General features: G+C 33.6%; 2 protein-coding genes across 3 annotated transcripts in view; both read left to right on the forward strand.

The window, feature by feature from the left end:
• The window catches only part of LOC123682977 (synaptotagmin-15-like), a 187,664-nt gene that overhangs the window by 159,626 nt on the left and 3,866 nt on the right, over positions 1–24,172 (forward strand). Inside the window, exon 9 of one of the 2 annotated variants that reach the window (XM_045621836.1) lies at positions 19,922–20,132. In XM_045621836.1, coding sequence (XP_045477792.1) covers positions 19,922–20,132 — 211 coding nt within the window. The remainder of the gene's footprint in view (positions 1–19,921; positions 20,133–24,172) is intronic. The other variant, XM_045621837.1, reaches the window with a different exon arrangement.
• On the forward strand, positions 65–16,427 carry LOC123682976 (aldehyde dehydrogenase, dimeric NADP-preferring-like). Its single transcript, XM_045621835.1, has 2 exons — positions 65–648; positions 14,988–16,427. The coding sequence occupies exons 1-2, from the start codon at positions 225–227 to the stop codon at positions 16,112–16,114; spliced, it is 1,551 nt and encodes a 516-aa protein (XP_045477791.1). The 5' UTR covers positions 65–224; the 3' UTR covers positions 16,115–16,427.

Here is a 24,172-nt window from a genome sequence, read left to right on the forward strand (position 1 = left end):
CCTTGACAAAGCTGCCCGAGCAAGTTCAAGAGGAAAGAGTGGCCGAAGAGCAAAATCGAGGCGAGCAAGAAACACCGCACACAGCCAAATCATTACAAGCACACGAATAGACCGCAAAGCGCCTACTAGATCAACAAAAGTCGCATGTCGATGGAAGTGTGAACATCAGTGCTCAGTGCTCCAGTTGTTTACATAAGATATCCAAGCACCGGCGCCTATCAACGATGAAGCCGACCGCAGAAGCCGTGATCGACATGTTTCCTGTACCGGTGAAAAATCCGGAAGAAGTGGTGGCCACCCTTCGGAAAAATTTCTACGCGAATAAAACTAGATCGCTTAAATTCCGAAAAGCCCAGCTTAAAGGTATGATCAAGTTCTTCGAGGACAACCAGGACGAGTTGTGTGAAGCCCTTTACAAGGATCTAAGGAAGCCGAAGACAGAAGCAATTCTTTGCGAAATTCAGTTCACCCTTAACGAAATCAAGAATCTGCTTTGGAACCTGGATGATTATGCGAAGACTGAGCATCCCGAAAAAGGATTCGTTAATATGTTGGATGGTGTGGAGATACTCAAGGATCCATATGGGGTCGTTTTGGTTATCGGTTCTTGGAATTATCCGTTAAATATTGCGTTGAATCCTATGGCAGGTGAGAGATTATTTTGTTTCGTAAAATATATTTATTGCATTTTAAACTCATTAACTCATAAGATCTGTTTACATACCCTACAATTATTATTTGTCTCTGATTAATAATAATAATGAATTATTAATCAATAAATTATTTAATAATTTATTTCTGGAGCAATAGTACACATATCTGAATAATATTCAATAATATTGATCGAAATGTAAATAAGTAATGAATTTTTTAATTCGTACCAAAATATCTAATATTTATTTCAACAAAAATCTACCTTGGAAGTCATCTAACATTAATGCTGTAGTTCAAAAATCCAATCATTTGAAAACATTTATTTCCTCAAAATTTTTCAACATGGAATAGAGAAATTTCAAATACACAGTACACAGTATCATATATACTCAAAATATGTTTTTGACTGTTGAATAGTTTGTGAGTATTAGGATTTTGAATGACTGATTAACCAATTATTGAAATGAATAGGACCCAATTCGTCTACTGAAATATTGAGATTTACTCTAGGTATATCTGCTATAATTTCAACGAAAAAATTTATTTATTAAATTGGTTGAATTTTGAAGCTGAAAATGGATGATATACAAATTTTCCTATACAATACACACACTTCAACTTCGATACCTGATAATGATGATAAACATAATCATTCGCACATATTCAAGGATTTTCTAAACAATTGGATCAATTGAAAACTCAATAATGCAAAAAATCAGCATGTTAATTGTCTCGATACGAGATACAATCATTTTGAAAGTATAGTCGTTCTGGAAGTTAATGAATTAAATAATTAACCTAGAGATTATACCTAATAAATATTAAGAAATATCAGGATAAATAAAATCCCGAAATTTTTTGAAGAGACTAGGAAATTATAGTTCAAATATATATATGATTCCTCGATTTTTAATCGTCAACATTATTTTAGTATTAGTTTTGATAAAATACCAGCTTACGGAATCATTCGAGAGTTTATGTTTTAGAAAAAACCAATTCCGGATATTTTTGTATGACCTTCAGATTTTTTAGAGATAACTTTTAGAGCTGAACTGAATGCACTACGGTTTGCTATACTATATTGAGCCGCTAAGCCTTCTTTAAACGCATTCAGAAAAAATACTATTTAGAAAAATTAAATAGTCTGATTTATTTTCTCGTTTAAAATAAATGATGTACCAAATGTAATGTAAGTATGTATTTATATAATCCGTATTTCGTACATTTGTGTTAACTCTCAAAATTTTTCAAACGATATCAGTAGTTAATTCTCATCTTTCAATTGTTTCCGATGATAATAATAATGACGAAACAAATGTACTGGTCCAGTGATTTTATCAAAAATAAAAATTTGCGTGAATTGAATCGTGTTCCTTGAATGTTTTGATAATAAGCGAAACAATTTTAACATCTAATCATTAATCCTAAAATGATCTATCATAAAAATTTCGATATTATAAAGAAAATTCAAATAAATCTTACAGAATAATCATTTTACAGCCCATAAAATGACTGATAGTATAAAAAGGATTATCATAAATGCTGGAGAAAGCACTGATAAGACTCCATCGAAATATTTTTTTCAGTTGAAGTTTTTTCTGAATCATGAATTCCACGAAAAAATAAAAACGTCCTTAGTAAGGAATTCATTGGAAAATATATAGTACCTACCTATTAATCGAGATCTACTTTTTATGACTTCAATTGCAATAATTTTCACAACAGTTTTACCGATATCACATGACCTGAATGGTTTCTTGGTATAGTTGATTTCTGACACAATATAAACAAATACAACGAAAATTTCATGCTATTCAGCTCATTCATGAGCGAACAATGACATTTATCGAAATATGATTGAAAGAAATTTCCTTTTTCATTCATTTATTGTACAAATCTCTATTAAGATTTTGATTGGATCAAAAAACATAAAAGACTCTCAACATTTACGCACAACATCAAAATCATTCATTACCCATTTCAATTTTAGAGGTCCTCAAATGAATAATAAATTTCTATTAATGGATAATGCTTTTTGATATTGAATCAAGAAGAAAAAAATAACTAAGCATGAATTTTAATTTTCAACTTCATTTAGAATATGTAGAGTGATTGATGTAGTGTACTAACTGAACGATTTTTATTCATAAATTATTTCACAAAATCGATTGAACGATCAAAATATCATGAAAATCATTTTCCAAACTAGGTAATCCAAACATAATTTGACCATATACCACATTGAATAAGACAAATGAAATTCTAAGCTTTAATGCGTCTTTTGGAAAATAGTTTCATTCACAATCATTTTAAAATGTGAATGGATTCATTGTACCTATGTAATTAAACTGTTTTCCAAAAAGCACAATTTTAAAAAACAAATGGTCGATTGGTGTTTAGCTTTATATTTTTTTGGCTAACTTGAATAATATACATGAACAGCGATTTTCATTGATATTAATTAATAATATTCAGTATTCTCATTTTCACTTAGTGTTGAATCAATACAAGATTTGTAGAGATTCAAATGACATTCCGTTATGATTAACGTTTGCATCTCTATTTCATGGTTACGATGCCTAATAAATCATCTAAAAACCATTTGAGCAAGATTTGCATTTATTATCACATTAAAACATATTTTTACTGACATCTTAAAATATTCATGTAAGCCTTCAATCGAAAATTAAAATTTCACACAGGGCAATCATTACGTATTGGTTTAAACGATCAAAAAATTAAATATACTCGTTCTATTCAATGTAAAAATCCTTTATTTCAATAACAACACAGATCCTACCAATTTGAAATTTTACCAGTAGACAAGGCAAACCAAAATGATTTAGCGTTCTGTTAGGGAAACGAGCTCTGAAATACTAATTTTCCAGAAAAGTGCTGATTGTATACATTCGCTGAACTTTGTATGCCAAGTTTAAATACTTAAATAAATAATGGCGAATTGAAATCGATATTACTTTCATTTATATTTAATTTTCTCAGAATTGGTAGGCAATTTATTAAAGAGTACATGGGATTGTGAATAACAAGTGCAGTCAGTAAATAAATGAAAATATTGTATGTCAATTCGTGGGAAATTCTTCAAACAAACCTTTTTAATTTGATTCCTCGCTCAAAACTTGGTGAAACATCGTTAATACCATGGAGAATAATATAACTATCCACTATAATATACTTGATGAAAAAAATTTTGATCACAGTCAAGTGTAATATTTTCTATACAAACTTTCCGGTTTCCTAGTCCAAAGCAAATTTTTTTATGATATCCTCCGTTCATATTTACAATCTTTGCTGATTATATTACTTCATAATAGCGAAAATTACACTCCTTATGCCATCATCAGGACCATACTAATGATAATGTTCCACATCTATCTACTTCAATTCGCTCGACTCGATGCACTGAATTCGAGACCGATGCCGAGGATGTTTGGATATCCATCGACACAAATGGAGAGGGTCGTTTCCTGTTGTGTTGTGCATATGTGCCTCCGGGTTCCGAGGGTTCGCTGTGCGAATTTAAGGACGGTTTGTGTAGAAACGAAAAAATTTTCCAGGAGGGTGCTGTTCTGTTGGTAGGCGACTTTAACCTCAGTTCGGTGAGTTGGCAATCTGTTGAAGGAGAGTATTTTCTGGAACCCACCTTAAGTGGGAACAGATTCTCTGAAATAGTTGACACTTTTGCTTACCTGGGACTCATGCAATTCAATACTACCTGTAATGACGCTGGTAGGATCCTGGATCTCATTCTTTGCAATGAAGTTGACTACATCAAAAATCTGACTAGACCAACTGAATTTCTAGTCAATGAAAATCGACATCATAATGCCTTAGAGTTTATCTTGAATTTAACTCCTGCAAAGATATTGATTCACGCAAAAAACTATCATCATAATTTTAAAAGGGGCGATTTTGATGCTGTTAACCATCATTTGTCCCAGATTGACTGGAGAACTGAGCTCTCGGGTCAAAATGTGGATCGGATGGTTGACAAGTTTTACTCAATCATAAATGATATCATTAAGCTTTATATTCCAACCCGTAGAGTTGGTGGTAGTTTTCCAATCTATTTTTCCCATAAACTAATAAAAATTATAAAAGAAAAGAATAAATTCCACAAGAAATATAAAAAATACAAGGATCTTAATGCTTATAATCGATTCTGTGAGCTTCGCTGTATGTCAAAAAAAATTATTAGACAAGATTACAAAACATATATAAAAAATATCGAGAACGAGATTTCTCATAATACAAAACAACTTTGGAAATACTTAGCAAATAAAAGAAAGAGCGTAGCTAACATACCACAGTCGGTCTCATGGAGCAACAAACGCGCTAAGGGCCGAGAGGTCCCCGAGCTTTTCGCCAAATATTTTCGTGATGTTTATGTCCCGCCTGTAGAGGGAGCTCTCCCGGATACCGAATGTCCCAAAATAAGTTATGTCGAAAAAATAAATTCTCGAACGATAGAGAATGTAATAAATGAATTGGATATATCCAAGAGTAGTGGTCCCGACGGCATACCACCATTATTTATAAAAAAATGTATGAGCAATCTGATTAAGCCACTTCAATTAATATATAATCTTTCACTCGAAACCGCATCATTTCCATCTAGGTGGAAAACAGCTGAAATTTCGCCTATCTTCAAAAGTGGACAAAGAGATAACGTTGAGAATTACAGACCCATTAGCAAATTATGCATTTTCGGCAAACTACTTGAAAAAATCATATATAATCGTGTACTACCCTCAGTGAAAAATATTATCATAGAGGAACAACACGGCTTCTTTCCTGGGCGATACCTAGAAACTAATCTTCTTTCATTTTCGGAGCATGTAATAGAACAGATAGACGCCCAGGGTCAGTTAGACACGATATACACAGATTTTAGTAAAGCGTTCGATAAGATCAGTCATGAGAAATTATTGAGAGGACTCGCGGATGTTGGCTTACCCGAATCGTTGGTAGAGTGGTGTAAATCCTATTTAACAGGAAGAGCTGGCTTTGTCGCGATAGGTGGCCACAGATCTGAAACTTTCTATATTACATCTGGCGTTCCTCAGGGTAGCCATCTGGGTCCTCTATTTTTTCTTATTTATATTAACAATATCAAGGGTTGCTTCCGACACTGTGGGATACTTCTTTACGCGGACGACTTGAAGATCTATCGGGTCGTTCGATCGATGGGTGACTGTCATGGGGTTCAAGAGGACCTCGATAGATTGGTCCAATATTGTGAACTCAATGATATAGTTCTGAACCCGTCGAAATGTTTTCATATTTCATTCACTAAGAGAGTCCAAAAAATCATATATGAATACAAAATTGGAAACAAAAAGTTGAAATACGTTAGTGAAATTGTTGACTTGGGTGTGACGCTTGATGAAAAATGGTCATTTCGATCACACATCGAAAAAATGATTAGCGCGTCAAATAAAATGGTTGGATTTATCAACAGAAGTTGCAAAGAATTCAGAGATCCTAGAGTCTTTACTGGCTTGTACTACGCGTTTGTGCACAGTAAGTTGTCTTTCGCATCCGTTATCTGGAATCCTATTTACGAGGTTCACATAAAAAGAATCCAGAGAATTCAAAATAAATTCCTAAAATTTTTAGCTTTCAAAACTCATACCATCATAGAAAATAGAGATTATACCCCTATAAGAAAAAAATATCATATGTTAGCATTGAAGGATGGTAGGTCGGTGCAGGAACTTTGTATTCTCCATAAAATTATACACTCTGGGATTGATTCACCTTTTCTCCTTAATAAAATCAATTTGCATGTACCGGGAAGAGATCTGCGAGATAGAACTCTCTTCAACGTCATATTTCGTAGAACGAACACAGGACAGCACTCTCCGATGCGGCGCCTTCAAGCTACTTATAATAGTCTTGAATTAAATAGTGGCATTGACATTGTTTCGGATGGTCTTACAAGGTTCAAAAAACTCTTAAAACACTTTTTCATGTCGGGTTAGGGGGATTTTTTTTTTCCTTTTGTTTCAGCGAGTTGTTTCTGTACCTATTATAATATTAAGTGGATACTCTGTTGGTAAATTTTTTTTACTGTTTGTATCCTAAATGGGCAATAAATAAATAAATAAATAAACATCTCGAAGCCATAGTTTATTACAAACAAAATCAAAAAAATAATTACACACATAAGAAACACGGAAGTTGGGAGTATGTCTACACTATATTCGAAATTAGATATTATTCTTAATTGGATTGACATTGACCTCACCGTGTTAATGTTTTGGAACACGCTCTCCTTCGTCTGTATCTTCATTCAAATGGATTGAGAAGAAATAAACAGTTGAAAACCTTGGTATTCATTGATATCGAGTAACGCCTTATCAAAAGGAATTCCTTTCAAATTCGAATTTTCAATACTTCCTTCCTGTTTCTCTTATAATTTCAGTATTGAATTATTCATTGAAGGTTTATATACTTATTAAGGTAAATGTCCCAATTATCGACAGTCTCCCAATTATCGATCATTTCGATTTGTTTTCTAAGTCTAAGTAATAAGATGAAGAGAAGTCTGATGAAAATTTTCAGTCTACAAGGGACAACTTTGTAGATCCCTGAACATATATGAATTTACCACCTATTTCTAAGTTAAAAAATCATTTTTGCCATATGACATATACCTCGTTTCCGAAGCATAAGCGAGATACAGGGTGTGCAACCTCATTTCTGACAAATATTCTATTGAATGTGTTTAGTTCAGTATAACCTTTGAAGTTACGATTTCTGGTCGAATCAGAGTATTTTTGAGTGCTCAATTCAGAAAAGGTAAGGAACCTTGAAAAAAAAAATTAAAATGGCGGAAAACCTGCAACGTTTGAAATTTTTTTGGTTGTCAAATTGAATTTCATTATTTGATTCAACTCATTTTTCTAATATCTACAGCGAAAAAAAAGTTTCACCCGAAATTGAAGAAATTTCTCAAAGGCAAAATTTTGAAATTGCACTGTCGAAACATTTCAGATGGAAATCTAAAATTATCAAAAAGCGAAAAATAAATTTCACTGTGATTTTAATTAATCTCTGTGGTGGAGTAGAACTCTCGACCTCTCGAGGTATTACCCAGAATGTAATTTTGAACTGAGGCAAACATATTAATTCAGAGAATTTGACAAATCAATTTGAATTTGAAATTTGAAAATTAAATTACCAACGTTTTCAAAAATCAAAATACATATTCGAATTTTAAACACAATCCCTATTTTGGAAGGCAGCATTATTTTGTTGGGCAGAATCATCATAATTTACAATTCAGAGGTTGAACATTCCTGTATAATAAAAATTTAGAATGCTGAAATAGAGAAAAACAAACTCATTCTATAGATTCTAGAACAGCATTAACTAGTAGATAGTAAAGAGAGGGTGTAGCATATAATGAAGAAATATAAATTCGCAAAATTTGCAAATCATGGTTCATAATCACATATCACACTTCAAGTTCTCATACCAGTTTTTCGAATAGAATTAACGTTATAAATGAAGAACCATAACCAATTAGTGTTTTTCTTCATTCCGTTGCTAGTCTTATGTGGATTGAGTTATTTCAGGAACCTCGATTTCGACCCTTGAGAAATATTTCTAAATTATTCCAATCGGATTTTTTTCCTCAAAAATAATTTACATCCCTAACTTTAGTATGATAAAATATATGAAGACAATGAAGTGAATGTTACCTCTCAAATTTGACCTTTGTCTTTGAATATCAATATAGAATATATCAGTCGTCATCATCATAAATTCCAAACGACGTCATTGGAATTCAGCTTTATCAAATCCGCTTGATGATTTGAAAAAAAAAATCTGGTCTTGGTGTAACCAGTTATTCTAAAAATTCGTCGTAATAATGGAAACAACACTAACCCATATGAGTCACTTGAGACTGAATGGATAGAAATCAAGTGTAAAAAACTTATTTTGGACTTGTAATTTGTTTACCAGACTAGATTATTCATATTAACGAGAATTTCGTAAATGGCCTAATCTACTTCACATTACATGGAGTAATGAACTGATTTCACTCTTGCGCAATTTAAATACAATTTATTTATACTCTTAATGACTTGGTGGATTAATATTTTCATGGACCTTTAAAATAGTTTGAGAACGAGATTATGCAGATCCGATAAAATAAGTCCAAATTAACTGATTAATACAATTTTCAAAACTGTAGGACATATAATGAAGAAATTCAAAATTATGAAATCGAACGTAATTACCTTGAGGTGATTATCAGAAGAACGCCATTTTCTGAGGCACCCTGTAAATTTTATTGACCTATCTGCAGAGTGAACTTTCATTGTGAACGATCGACTATTAAGGAAATTTGAAGCATCTAAATAATATGCAGTTTGAGAAGAAATACATAATCATAGATATGTCAGTTCAGGAGAGGCTAACATAATAAATCGCAGTTGATATTGATATGCCATAAAGTATCTTGAAATCTTTGGACTCACCCTGTATACCTTCTATACGTGCAGGAATCATTTTTCTTTTAAGTGGAAAATAATCAGCTATATGGACAATCGATGCATTCTGCATTTGGTTTATATATTCGAAAAAAATTTCTACACAATGGCCATTTGAAATTTTAGGAAAGTTATTTTAGGCACCCTATATTATCTGAACGATTGAACTCGAACCGGTGATGCAATGAAGACTTCTGATCAGCATCACAACTTCTACAACATAATATAAAAAAATCGACGAAATTTACCGAAAGCCAATTTCCCTGGTTCTTTCTCTCAGTATTCAAAAATTGAGCATTAATTCTGATAAAACAATTTTTCACATTGCTGAAATGTGCATCTTTTCATTATTAGATGGTATATCGTACTGACATAAGAAATGTGAAAAACTAATTTACAGTGTTGCCTTTAAATATTTCGAATTTTATTTTTCTTACTGGAAAACGTTTTATGTATGGGGTGTCCCAAATTTGAGGTTTACTGAAAGTATCTCAAGAAATGTAAGACTCAGAAAAAAAATCTTCGAGGACCCTAAAGCTCTTTTTTTGAATTAATCAGATATCAGAAAGCAGATCATAGATATCTTAATTCGTTTTCAAGTAACAGGTTGTTTCTGAAAAATTACTCTTTCAAATAGTTCGCTATACCTACCTATCTTGGTTTCTGTTCGAGATATTTTAATAATTCTAAAACGTTTTTTCCAGTAGTTTTTATGGTTTACATGTTACTCATTACAGATCATAGAAATTATTTACCGTTTTAGAGGTATAAAGCAAAGTTGGTGTTTCTTAAATGGCACACCCTATCTATATTTTTCAACGCAGTTTTGTGTTCACAGATCGCGTTATCAGTTTTTCAAAAATGTCATCCGTTTCAAAAATATTCAGTTTTTTGACTTCAGTGTTTTGATGGGATATTTTCCATATTTCATATTTTTCATTTATTTTATATCCATCGTATTATTGTAATTGAGTTATAAATACGGTGTTTCCATTTAATTAGTAATTAATTATCGATTCAGAGATATAGGATAGCGTTGGTATATTTTGAATGGGACACCATATATGATTGGACTAAAATTCTACAATGAACACAAAATGAATTAAATCTCTAAACTAATGAAAAATATTTATATGTAGAGTGTCCCAACAAAAAATTAAGACGAAAAAATCTTCGAAACGAATGACATTTTAGGAAAACTGATAACGGAATACTTTTCGACAACTCTGAGGCTAAAAACTGCGTTGATAATATAGGGTGTCCCATATAAGGGACTATATGCTCTATATTTCTAAAACGTTAATAAATTTCTATGATCTGTGATGAGTATCATATAAACCATTAAAACTACTGAAAAATAGGTTCTAGAATATTTTGAATATCTCGAACAGAAACCAAGATATACCAAAATATTTAAAACGGTCATTTTTCAGAAATGCCCTGTAAATTGAGAACGAATAATCTGCTCTCTGTAATCTTATTATTTCGACAAAAGAAAAAAAAATTTCTTTAAGTCTCATAATTCTTGAGATGCTTTTAGTGAGCATTGAATCAGGGACACCCTGTACTTTTTTCAATCTCTTGAACATAAATGCACTTTTGAAATATACGCCATCATATATTTTAGCAGCACCACATAATGCATTCAAATTCGCCTTTTTCAGAATAGCGTTAATGAAATTTTTAGGAAGGAATGCTGAGTTTTCTTGTCATGAAGTAAAAGCCTCACGAAAATTCATGTTTTTTAATCTTCTTGTTCTCTGCACTTATTCAATCTCTTCTGAAAATGATAGAAAAGGATCTAAATGAATCTTTCCTGAACGATATAGTTCGGAGAGTAATCAAATTAGAAAAACTCGATCAATTTTATTCATGTTTAATCTACATACATAACAAAAGTTAGGCTATTTACTCCACCTTATCGATGAACTTTATGCAGCACCTACCAGTACTGTGTAGGACTGTCCTATACACAAAATTTCAGTTAAATCTGAAAAATAGATTCTGAGATATCAAAATTTTGGAGGACACTTTTTTTTTAATTTTCCAATGAAACGATACTAACTGTAAATTTTACCTTGAAAATTATTTCCTGATGAGACATACATGTTATCAAAAGATGGAAATAATTTATCTTTTTTTTTCAGTTGATAGACTCATCTCTATTTATATCGCATGTTATTGATGATGTCTATCTACAAGACCACAATAATTATAATATAATTTTTTGTTCGATAATTCATGGCATATTACCGAAAAAAAAATCGTGGGACATGTTTATATCAAGCATAATTACTCTTTTTACTTACCCATCAAGCTATGAATAATTATGGAAGTTCTCAGCATCATTTACATTATAAAGATATTGCAAAATTAAGGTTCCAAAGACCAGTAACGAAAAAATTTATTCCTGAATTTTTATTCAGATCTCATATTTTTTGCCATATAAATTAGCGAAATCACTTCATTATATGAACATATAATTTTTTCACCATTGTGAAAGGCAATCATTGTGACTTTCAAAACAATAATCTTCAACAATTTTTTTCACATCACATTAACTTCTCGAAAAGATGAAATGTTTTCGAAAAGTTAAGGTGATGTAAAAAAAATTGAGAAACAAGAATTAAGGCAGGAGAGGGAATTATTTCAATAAAACATTGTCATAAAAGCTTTTTTCTTATATATCTCGAGATTTCAGTGGGAATTTTGCATATTTCCATTAGGCATTAAAATTTTCTCTAATCATAAACAAAAACAGATTGAACAAGAACTTTCAGATCGGAACAAATAATAATTTATTAAATTCTTTGTGAACAGTTCACGTTTTATTTATCCACTTTACTGATCATATATTTTCTTCAGAAATGAACCTTGCTCTTGGGAAGGAAAACGAGAAGTATAGAAGCATAAATTGTTGAACCTTAACTTTCATTTCTTGAACTACCGTTGTTTAAAATGGAATTCCCTTTACTTTCGTCATTTTGTCTTCAGTTGCAAGTAAGTTGCAAAGTGTTGCAATTGAATTGAATGTGAAGTATATTTTATTCTGGGAACATTTGGTTAAATCATCTGGATTCACAAAAAATCAATTCAACAATTTATTATTTGAACCATTAAGGTTTTACTCATTCACCAATCTAACAAAAAAATTTGAATCTCTGAGTTATTCTTTTAAAGATCTATTAACTCACACAGCATATTGATTGGTTCTGGTTAACCGTTTAAACATAGATTAAGATTGAAGCGAGCTTCATGAGTAAAGAAAAATTCAAAATATGCCAGCATATTCGCATTTTTCGAGCAATTTTTCAACAAAACAAAAATGAAAATGGAAGCATTTCCCCGTGTACAATTATAACTATTAGCAAACATTTATTGACACTAAAATGAACGTCATAATTTTTTTTATTTTCAATGTTATTTTGAATACCAAAGATATACACATATGTATATATATATATATATATACATAACTGACCACACTCAATAGAATATTGCTCAGAAATGCCATTGGACTCCCTGTATCACTCTTATGCTTCGAAAACGATATATATGTCATAAGGCAAAAATGATTCCCCCGGTGTCATCTACACGACTATACATATATGTTTGTCCAGTTTATAATGAATTCAGGATATGCTGAAGTTATTCGACATAATCATGAATCACTGTGTATAACCCCTTTTCATAACAAATTCACATCTCTCGAATGCAGTGTTTAATTGATTCGTTCGAACACATAATCTCCTTTTCGTATTGTGCATTTATGATGTTTACACAATGAAAACAGCTATCAATTATTCTGTACGATAAGCAAAAATAGTATTCCAATATTTCATTATGTAACAACACATTGCGAACATTTCCGTAAATGAGAATTGAAGCTTGATAATTATGCAGTCTGATTGAACAGATAATTAACGTGAGAACCAAAGATAATTTCCGTTTTCATTAGGATTTGATGAAAGAACTTCATCAGTACGTAGGTACCTAATAATCTTACGAATATTCGCGGAAATACCTAGCATTAGGATGTAATCCAATTAGTGTGATGAAATATTTCCCCAAAGTTCTTGGGAAATATTCAGAATACTAAATAGTACCTACCTCGGTGTATTCCATGAGCAGTGATTGCCCTAAATGGTTCACAACTATACATATTATGTTCCCTCATTGTCTTTGTTCTTAATCAAGCTATCGACCAAGACCTAAATGTTATTGAATTCAATACGTGTTGACAATGAAAATTATTTTCTGCAATGGTAATGAAATACAAGGTGAAGATGAATACCTATAGCAGGTTTCACACCTTCGTTCCCTGAACAGAAAACTGTATCAGCTTTATTTATTTATTTTATTTAATTTTACACAAACTGCAACTCATGTAATTACAAATGCAGAACTGAAAAATATCCTAGCCTAGAAAAATGAAGTTTTCACTTCATTCATATCAGTATTAGATATATCCACCTAAAATTTTGTTTTATAGGCGTACAACTTTGCTTCCGCCGTTTTTTTTCCGAAAATCGAGGCTTTATCGTGAAAAACTGGTTCTACATTCATGATTCCATATTGACTATCGCTGGCCACTACTTTCTCACGTGTTTCGGGCAGCGTACGAATCCCGCGATGAAAAAACTGGTCATATTTGAAGAGATCCACGAATCGATCCAATTTTTTACTGGTCAGCCAGGCCGTGTGCCATTGATCGAAACAACTGATAGTCCGAGGGAACAACGTCTGGAGAATACTACGGGTGGTGTGAGACTTCCCATTTCAACGTTTCCAAGTATGTCTTGACCACTTTCGCAACATGGTGTCGATCATTGTCATGCTGTAAAATTACTTTATCATATGTTGTATTGCGGCCGTTTGTCTTTCAATGCTCGGCACAATTGCATTAATTGCGTACGATATCATTCGCCTGTGATTTTTTCAGTCGGTGTTAACCACTCATAATACACTACGCCGAGCTGGTCCAACCAAATACTGAGCATGACCTTGGAACCGTGAATATTCGTTTATGCCGTCGACGTGGAAGCATGACCGGAATATTCCCATGATTTTCTGCGCTTGGGATTATCGTAATGAACCCATTTTTCGTCTCCAGTCAGAATGCGATGCAGAAATTCCTGTTCACAAGCAAACAAACGCCGTTCAAAATTTCTCGGCTTCAACTCGTACGGCATCTAATTTCCATTTCCATGATTATGATGATGATTCTAATTCTGAACCATTCCCATGACTTTTGAAATGGCTTGTTATGTCACTCCCAATGATCCTGCCAAAATACGGGTCTTGATCAAGTAACGCCTCAAACTCTGCATCTTCGAAAAACCTTTTCTCTTCCACCTCCATGCTGGTCTCCGATGCTGAAATCAACGTTCTTGAAACGTTGAATCCACTCTCGGTACATTCTTTCATTAATAGCGGCCTCATCATAGGTATTTGAGGGCATTCGATAAGCCTCAGCCGCAGATTTCTTGATATTAAAGCAGAAAATTAAAACATTCCTTAAATGGTTATTTTCACCTTTTATTTTTTATTTGATTCTCATTCCATGGTTTTGTAGAATTAAGTAGATGCCCATAATTGAGCCTTCGAAAGCTCTAGACCAAAAGTTTGTGCTTTACCCATTCCGAATCTTTTCAATATATATTATTCCTCAAAAACCATAAATTCCTGGATTTTCTATTACTTTTAATAGCATGCGTGCAAAAATGAATTTCTCCGTTTTATTTTATCATTCATTATAAATTTCTGCTAATATAGATTCAATATAATAGTAATCAGCGATTATTTCCTCAGGTGCCATAGCAGCTGGAAACTGCGTAGTACTGAAACCTTCCGAGAAAGCTCCAGCAACAGCTGAACTGATAGCAAAGCTACTCCCCAACTATCTTAGCACCGACTGCTACCAAGTACTATGTGGTGGAGTACCCGAAACAACCGAGATCCTGAAACAAAAATTCGATTACATCTTCTACACTGGATCCACAGCTGTCGGAAAAATTATCTACGAAGCGGCAAATAAACATCTGACACCTGTGACCTTGGAACTTGGAGGAAAATCCCCTGTCTATATCGACAACACTGCCGATATGGAAATAGCCGCTAAAAGAATACTTTGGGGGAAGTGTGTCAACGCTGGACAAACATGCGTTGCTCCAGATTATATTCTATGCACTAAAGAGGTTCAAGAAAAGTTCCTCCCTTATGCTGAGGATGCCATTAAGGAATTCTTCGGAGGTAGCGTCAAATCATCTCCAGATTTTGGGAGAATCATCAACGATTTTCACTTCAACAGACTTGTGAAGTTACTCAAAGACGTTAAGATAGCTATAGGTGGTCACACTGATTCAACCGATAGATTCATTTGCCCAACTGTGGTGATAGACGTTCTTCCTGGTGAACCCTTGATGCAAGAAGAGATCTTCGGTCCAATATTACCAATCGTCAACGTTACCAACGTAAATGAAGCTATTAAATTCATAAACGAAGGGGACAAACCCTTAGCTCTCTACATATTTTCCAACAACTCCAAAGACACCCAAATGATACTCGATAACACGTCTAGTGGTGGAGTAGCAGTTAATGACGTCATACTACATATTGCTGTCGAGTCTTTACCGTTTGGAGGTGTTGGTAGCAGTGGTATTGGAGCTTATCATGGAAAACAGACATTCGACACATTTGTTCATAAGAAAAGCGTGCTTAAAAAGAATTTCGCAGCGCTACCTGAAAAAGTTCAAGCACTCAAATATCCTCCTTATAATAACAAGAAATTGGCATTGATGCAAAAAGCTATAGAAAAGAGGAGAGGTATGTCCTTGTCTTGTTTGCCCCAATTATTCTGCTTCTTGTTGGGGATAGTGTTAACTATTGGAGCCTACGTGTTGTGGTTGTATGTTCATCACGAAGACATCTTCAAGTGATTCACTCTTGGAGGGCAGTTCAAATTAGCGAAAATAAGGAATTAAATCATAGTGATACGTTAAGGAATTCAGACTTCTCACATTGCATTGAGATGGATCATTCAAATGCATGATAATCATTCAAATGCTGGATGCTGTCAACTCACTCTCATTCTGTGGTGTTTTATTTATTCTGTGTTGATTTTAACAGTTCCATTTTCGGTTGGGAATTTTTTCTTTTGTAAGTTTTGTGAGTGGTTGCACTACGAAACGTTTTATTTTATTATTTAGGTATTCTGTATCAGAATTGATGAAATATACATTTATTTTTGGACTACATAATATTTTTGCTATCTTAAGAATTATTTCAGTTGAAATACTTTGGGTTATATTTGGACTATATCTAAAAAAGAAGTTCAAGTTTAAGTTTGGTTAGCAGAAAGTACATGTACAAGTCCATTCGTGTGAATGGCGTTATATCTGGAAAATTTTAGGCGGTTTTTCCTTGCCAGGAGGGTTTTTTGTTATTTTAATGTCCAATAATTGAATACTACTGACGAATACCCCCTCAAATTCAAACTTTTCTCAATGTAAAAACTATTTTAATCGAAAATTTCAAAGTGCGCTGGCGTCATTAGCTGCCTACTTACATATCAAAATAAATTGATATATTGTTGACAGTTCTATACGAATCACAAATTGTCTATATATTTTCTTAGCAATGGGGTAAGTAACGCTTTTTCATTGGCAATATTTGGATATTTTTAATGGAAATATTCAAAAATAATTTCACCACGGAAGAACTATCACAGCGGTAAAAGTAAGTGCAGAATTACTGCCCAAAAAGTCACGTAAGAACTATTTGAAGTAGTATCTTTTTTTTACAACTGTGGCCAACAAAAGAAAGTTATAAATTTGAGAGATCATATTATTCACGAGAAAATGTATTAATTTACCAAAAATTACTCCATTTCTCAAGAGAGAAGGTGTTGGCTACACTTCGAAAAAGTCAGCTAACCAAATTGTAGATCTAGACGAGTAGTTATGTCGAAAAGTAATTATAATTTTGTTTTGGCATATTCAGCGATTGCCGAAGAGATGACTTGATTCATTTAACTCTGGAAGACGTGGAAGATAATGGTCGGTTTGTGATAGTTGCTTTTCTTTCGAGAGCAAAAATTACAAATCAAGAAGTTTCATAAAAAAAAAGGAAAAATAAATCCTTCCTTTGTACTTAATTATGAAACTAATTGATGTCCTGGATGTCCCTTCGATCAACGCAGTTTTTATTATTTATTGCGTACTGCAAAAGATATTTTGTTCATCATGTAGGGTGTCATACAATCAGTGGTACAACAAATCAGATTGCTGAATATCTAAACCAAGAAAATCCAGAAGATTATACTGGGCACGGCTCGAGACAACAATGTTAGTCGAACGCGGAGGAGTTTTGCTTACTGCAAAAAGTCATGGTGTTTTGTGTTTCTCTACTATGGCTGAAGGCTACATTGGAGAATCGGGAAGCAGAAAAATTGAAGTTTCTCGTGAATGGTTCAGGCATTCAGGATTATTAACAACAATGCCAAAATCAAACTACAATGCAGTGGGTCTGAATAATTCATTGAACAAGACGATAACTTCGTACTTTTTCTTTGAGACTGTCTTTTAGCGTCGAGACGTTTCAATTACGCTCGAGAAGATAATGCAATTTGATCGTCGTGTGCAATACAACATTTTTTCTAAATCAAGAAATTGCAATTTTTGGCACCTACTCTGTCAACAAATGTATAACAAATTTTACATTCTGATTTTTGCGAAGTGTTTATCATTCTTGCGTTTTATGTACGAAGCGTAACACAAGAATAAGAAAACTTTTCATAAGATGTAGCATTGGAACCAGAAAGTTTATTGTTGTCCCAAAAATCTAGGATGATGTTGAGAAGGAATAAAAAAAGTAAAAACATTTCATCTGCCCTTGCTGTTAAAGTGTTACTTTATCTACCGTTGTGGATAAAGTGTTACTTAAACAACCCTTGTGGATGAAGTGTTACTTCATATACTCAAAAGAGTTGCTGTAACAACATTTCAACATTAGCTACAGAAAAAAAAATATGTTTCTACTAATATAGTAGCACCTTCGACTTTATCAACTACAGTTGATGAAGTAGCTATTTATTATAAAACCAATTCTACTATAAATATTCAAATAAATGAAATTGGAAATACATGTTTTTGTTCTTGACTCCTTAAAAATGAATTTTTCTCAACAATCTTTACTTTTCAGGTAGATATAATGAAAATATCGTTCATTAAACGACAATAAAGGCTTTTTCTCGACTCCTAATGAAATATAAATACTATTTTCTTTTAATCCTGCACCTGCGAAATTATATAAACAGTCAACTCTTTCAAAAACTGCTGATATTTATCAATCTCATCTATCATAATTATTATGTTTATATTATTTTTCTGAATTAATATCCAAACTTGTCTTTTTCCGCGAAGTATATGCTTATGAATTGTTGCAATTCCAGTTTTTTGATGCAATAGATTAATTTTTTCCGTGGCAATTATTTTGAACGAGTCCAAATCAAATTAATTTCTTTTTGAAAACAACTTTGTTTTCTGAAACTAATAACTTATTCTCGTTGTGCACATTTAATTTTTTATCATTCGAATCATTTAGCTTACCTCGACCCATCAGTTCCACATAAATAACTATGAATAGATCAAGGACAATAGCTTGTAATGGAGAATTAATCGTAGTGACAACAGAGGTTAGTTCGATGGTAACATATTATACGCATAATATACATTTTTTTTTCATTGTAAAACATTCCGGCAGTTTTTATAGGTAATGAACACAACTGAATAATTACAATGCAACAATCGATTCACGAAGAGATTGAGATTTTTATCTCCTTATTTTCGATTGACAAATTCACTCTCCCATCACGATGGCAAGTTTCAAGACTTTCTGAACTGATCCTTACGGGTTTCAAATCTTTTATATGTTATAATAGTATTTTATTTCATAAGGAGGAGAGGTGTCACTTTTCATGGCGAGCCTGTGTATAATAGAGTTGATTCTCGTATATAACTCAAACCCACAAGAATTACCTATATAACTTAAATTGAGTAGTTGATTCGAAACCCCGCCGCTCAAGTCGCAACATATTGGAAATCGATCATATTTAATGGTGCAATAATTGAATTATTTAGAATGGTAGAGGCTGAAGGAATTACATCATTTGTTTAATATTTTTTCATACTGAATCTGCTAGGACCCTATAGAGTCCTAGGAATGAGATGCTCCTGTAGATATTCTGCACTAATTTGTCAGGAGTAAATCAGTTGAAAAAATGTTGCCTCGAAATAAACATTAATTTACACTTTCGACGTAAATCAGATTAAAAATATTTAAGCTAAGCTAGGAAACTCACCACATTCTCCTGATATTTCACCAAATTATTATCATGTTCATACCCACCTCTTGACAATTGTTTGTATCATAGACAGTTCAAAAATTAGATCGATGATGTATAATAAGCAGTCAAACCATTTTTTTCCTTCAAAATTCTTAATTTTCAAGTTCTAATCCATATGCACTTGTATTACGCTTGCAGAACATTAAGTTCCATGGCTATCATTCTGCTGATTGATGCTGCTGATGACAAATAATACAAAATATTTTTATAGTCTATAGGCAACTAAACACAGTGAATACCAGTTAAAGATAAAGGAAAAATCTTTTAACAAATTACCTGTCAGAAAATCTTCACAACTAAAAATTTAAACACAGCTTCCTTTTTACAATGCTTTCCATAGTTTCAGGGTGATAAACACGAAGCCTACGTCAGGATTACCCTGAACCAGAACTACCGGGGTGTGAAAGAGAAAAGGACAAGGATCGCCAGACCATCCAGGGACGGAGAGGTCACTTTTGCTGAGGGGTTCAATTTCAAATTAGCTCCGACTCAGGTGGACATCAGCAGTTTGGCTTTTCACGTTTTTCAAGCTACTTCTGGTTATGGTAGGGGTACGTGTTGCAATTAGGGATGCTTGAGCTACTTTTTGTTTCAATTGATGTTTTAGATGCTTTTGTGTCGTGAATATGTTTCGTGTTGCATGGGTTTAGAGTTCGATTAATATGTTGCTTGGAATTAGATCCAGAGTGTGTTTAGGCTAAATATACTAACTGACAAAGAAACTGCAACACCCAGAAAGAGCTGTTTGAATTTTAATTTTTTTTGTAAAACATAGATAGCAAAGAGCATATAATTGAAATTTGGGGGAAAAAACGAAGGGTTCACTTTTTTTCAATAAATGTGTTAATAATGTATTTGTCCACCGCAATTATCTATACACTTCTCGGCATTGATGCAATAAGATGGTCTATATTTTCTTGAGGGATTCTATTCCAAACTACCTGTACTTCATGTCTCAAAGCCGCCAATGTCCGTGGGGGCTTAGTTAAATTTCCAAGCCTTCTACCCATGATGTCCCAATCATGTTCTATGGGCGTAAGATCGGGAGATCTGGGCGGCCATGGCAAAAGATTCACATAGGTCACTTCGAAAAAGTTCAACAACATGGCAACATGAGGTCAAGAATTATCTTGCTAAAATATTGGATTCTCGAGCCGGTTAAGGTAAGAGAGAACATATGGCTCCACTATTTTTTGAAGATAATACACCTCGAATAAAGACTAAAGGTGACCTACTTGAATGTGCTATAGCACCCCATACCATAACGCCTACTGTCTGGTATACATGACGCTCAACATCAAACTGAGGTTCACGTCTTTCTCCCCGACGTCGTCTAACCCTTATTCGGCCATCATGTGCATCCAAGGAGAATCGATATTCATCAGAAAAGACGCCTTGATGCCATTCCACATTTCAATGTTGACATTCTCTGCACCACTGTAATCGTTGCCGGCGATGCTCAACCATCAGAGGTAACACAAGATGGGGTCGATAATGCTGCAGTCCGAAAGAACTTATCCGGCGGTAAACCGTACGGAGTTACAGGATGGACTTGTTTTCCTAACCACTCATCAGCCAAAGATCAAGTTGTCGCAAATCGGTTTCTAATGGCCATGAGTCTTAGAAGTCGATCTTGAGCTTCATTTGTGCTCCTTCGACGTCCGGTGCCTACTCTTCTTCGATTTTGGGCATTATCAAACCACGCTCGACAACATCTGATAACAGTATTTGGATTTGTTTTCGTGCTGTTATCGGCCAATGATTCGACCTCTTTCAAATTCACTTAGCGGGCGATAAATTCCGCGTACACGTGCTCTAGGCATTTTAACGACAACTTAACATCGACTTTGAATCTCCTTGAACAGTTAGTTGTAAAATTTAAAAAACCTGCAAAAAACGACTACAATATTTCGTAGGTAACAAAAATTGTTTACACAATTTTTTTCTCCAAATTCAAATTTAAACTTCTGGGTGTTGCAGTTCCTCTGTCAGTTAGTATATATTCTAAATAAATGGAGGTGGTGAACTGTGGAAGAGGGGTGAGATTGGTCTCGTTCATGAGAGATCATCCAATACAAGATTGTGATTGACCATCGAACTGAAGATGGCGTGTTGACTGCTAGCTGCCATGCTATCGTTTAATAAATTCCATATTCTTTATTAACGAGTAGTGTTAATGAGTGAAACTGCTGTTACTGGAGCACTGACAGCCCACAGACCAAAAGTCACAATTTCGTGTGTTGTACTTATTCGAAGAACGTAGTGTCAACGTTATATTAAACTCTGATCGGCATTCTTACATGCAGCAGATTTTTTTGCGATCACTGAGTTGAGGAATTTGGCGAATAGCATGATTCACGGACTTCCTTGATCAAACTACTTTACAACTTTAGACTTGGTGCTTTTATAATTAATTACGTTCCACGAAAAGCATTTAGAATTGAAAAAAGCGAAGTGGAAAGTCAAGTTGCAAAGTAGTTTGGTGCATGAAATGCTCGATGCATATTACTGTTCTTGCAAATTTGACATAATGCAAAGGGGAGAGTTGGGAAGTGATTTGGTGCAATATGCCTAAGAAAGCACCTTATTCCAGTCATAAGTAAGCCTGGTGGTCTCCTAGAACTAACTGCTTCAGTAGACCTTGCATTGTCCATATTTGATCCTTTGTGGATTATCTGTGTCACCTCAAACCCGCAGTCTTCAAATAATGTCCAAGGAAACTGGATACCTGAAAATTGTGAAGAAGTGGAAATCGTCTAAATAAACCACGGCACTATTGTCAAAAACAATAAGCCAACAAATTTTTGCCAATCGAGGCTTCAATTTAGACAATGTAGTTTATAACTTTTTTGAATATCATATTTTCCTCGAGAATCCTTGGAAATATGTGATGAACTCAAGAGCAAAATAAGGAAACTAATCCGAAAATAAAGTGCTTATTTGAAATTTTTCCTGAGCTTTCATAAACTTTGATTGTTAATGAATAGTTGTCGCATGGTTTTTCCTTTATTTTTCTCTGTTAGCTATGTACATCTGTTATACAGGGTGGTTCAAAGGTCTGGAAACGGTGAATTTATTTCGCGCACAGGTAGAAAAACTAGGGTCTTTAATAATTTCGCCTGGAAATCGAATGGGCCTATCAGATTTTGGACCCAAAAGGGTCTTATACGAGATATGAGGCCCAACTTTGAAATTTCAAATGCAAACCCATCTTTTTTATTGCAGATTTGGATTCAGCGGAAAAGTTTACATCCGAATTGGTTGAAAACCAACATTTTTCCGTCCTTTTTTGGGCCCTATGCAGCGTTTTTTGTTCAAAAATCTGGGGGCGTTCATTCAGATCAGGATGCAAAAATTCATATTCTGATACTGAGGTCCTTAGTAATTTTTCTCAGCCCATCTCCACAATTTCAAAGTTCGCCTGTTAGAATATGTGAAACGCCCTAAAAGTTAATAAATTCGTTTCTGAAATCCTTCGGATGACCTCTGTTAACCTCTGCACTCGCAGATTATGAGAGCATTGAAGGTACACTCCGATGATCACAGTCAGCCAATATAGGTAACTGGTGTAGGTTGGAGAGAAAGTCAGTCCAGGAAATCGGAACTCTCCTCATTACATAATTCTAATTTTAACCATGCAAATAACGCAGTGATATAATGACGTTTTTATGGGTGAAGAGAAATGCTGAATGCATTGATAGAAGTCGTTACTGCCATTCAGAAGTACCTACCTTAATATTGAACCTACCTACTATTGTGTGCAGTATGAGACAAAATCATTTTCTTTTGTTTACAGGTTGTTAACCTTAATCTTAATATCAACAATTTTACGTCCTTCACAATGTATATAATAAACAATCTTGATTACGTACGTAGCATCTTACTGAAAGAGTAATTTTTCAACTCTTAAAAAATTATTTTCATCGAATTCTTCAAACGTAACAATTTTCACTATCAGAATTTGTTTCGTATTTCGACCTAATCTATAGCGAAAAATGTGTATTTTAAATGTACATAATATAAATTTCACATCGATTACATATCGTCTAACTCTAGATGCATACATTTTTTCTTACCTGTAGTAAGTAAAAGTAAAAACAAATGTTTCCTTGAGAATTTTACTTTATTCGTCAATACAGTCAAGAGTGATAGATCATGTATCCTTTCAATACTTTTCTGTTCCTACAGAAACATCTTTCTAGATGCGTCTTTGACTTCATTAGAGCCAAATTTCTTTCATCCTTTCGAAATCCACTAAAATCCAATAATCAAGCAGTTAAAAGAGCAGTTCGTTCAATTTGACAATGGTTCTCATCGATTTGTGACAAGGAACAATGTCTGAAGATGAAATTCGTTTTCATCCATTTTTCCAATAACAACAAATGTAGCGTCACTAAACCTTCAATATCCCGATCCAGACCTAGCTCTAATTGTTCCTAAATTTTAACGTTAATCTTTTGAAACTTGGTACTAACCACTAACGAGAAAAAAAGTGGTATTGCGTCAGTCCCAGAATTTATAGATTGAAGAAGAAGAGTTTAAAACTCCCTTGTAGAAGACATTTATTTAGTACCAAGGATGCATAATAAGT

The sequence above is a fragment of the Harmonia axyridis genome, chromosome 6 (genome assembly GCF_914767665.1).
Source record: "Harmonia axyridis chromosome 6, icHarAxyr1.1, whole genome shotgun sequence".
NCBI classification, from domain to species: domain Eukaryota; kingdom Metazoa; phylum Arthropoda; class Insecta; order Coleoptera; family Coccinellidae; genus Harmonia; species Harmonia axyridis.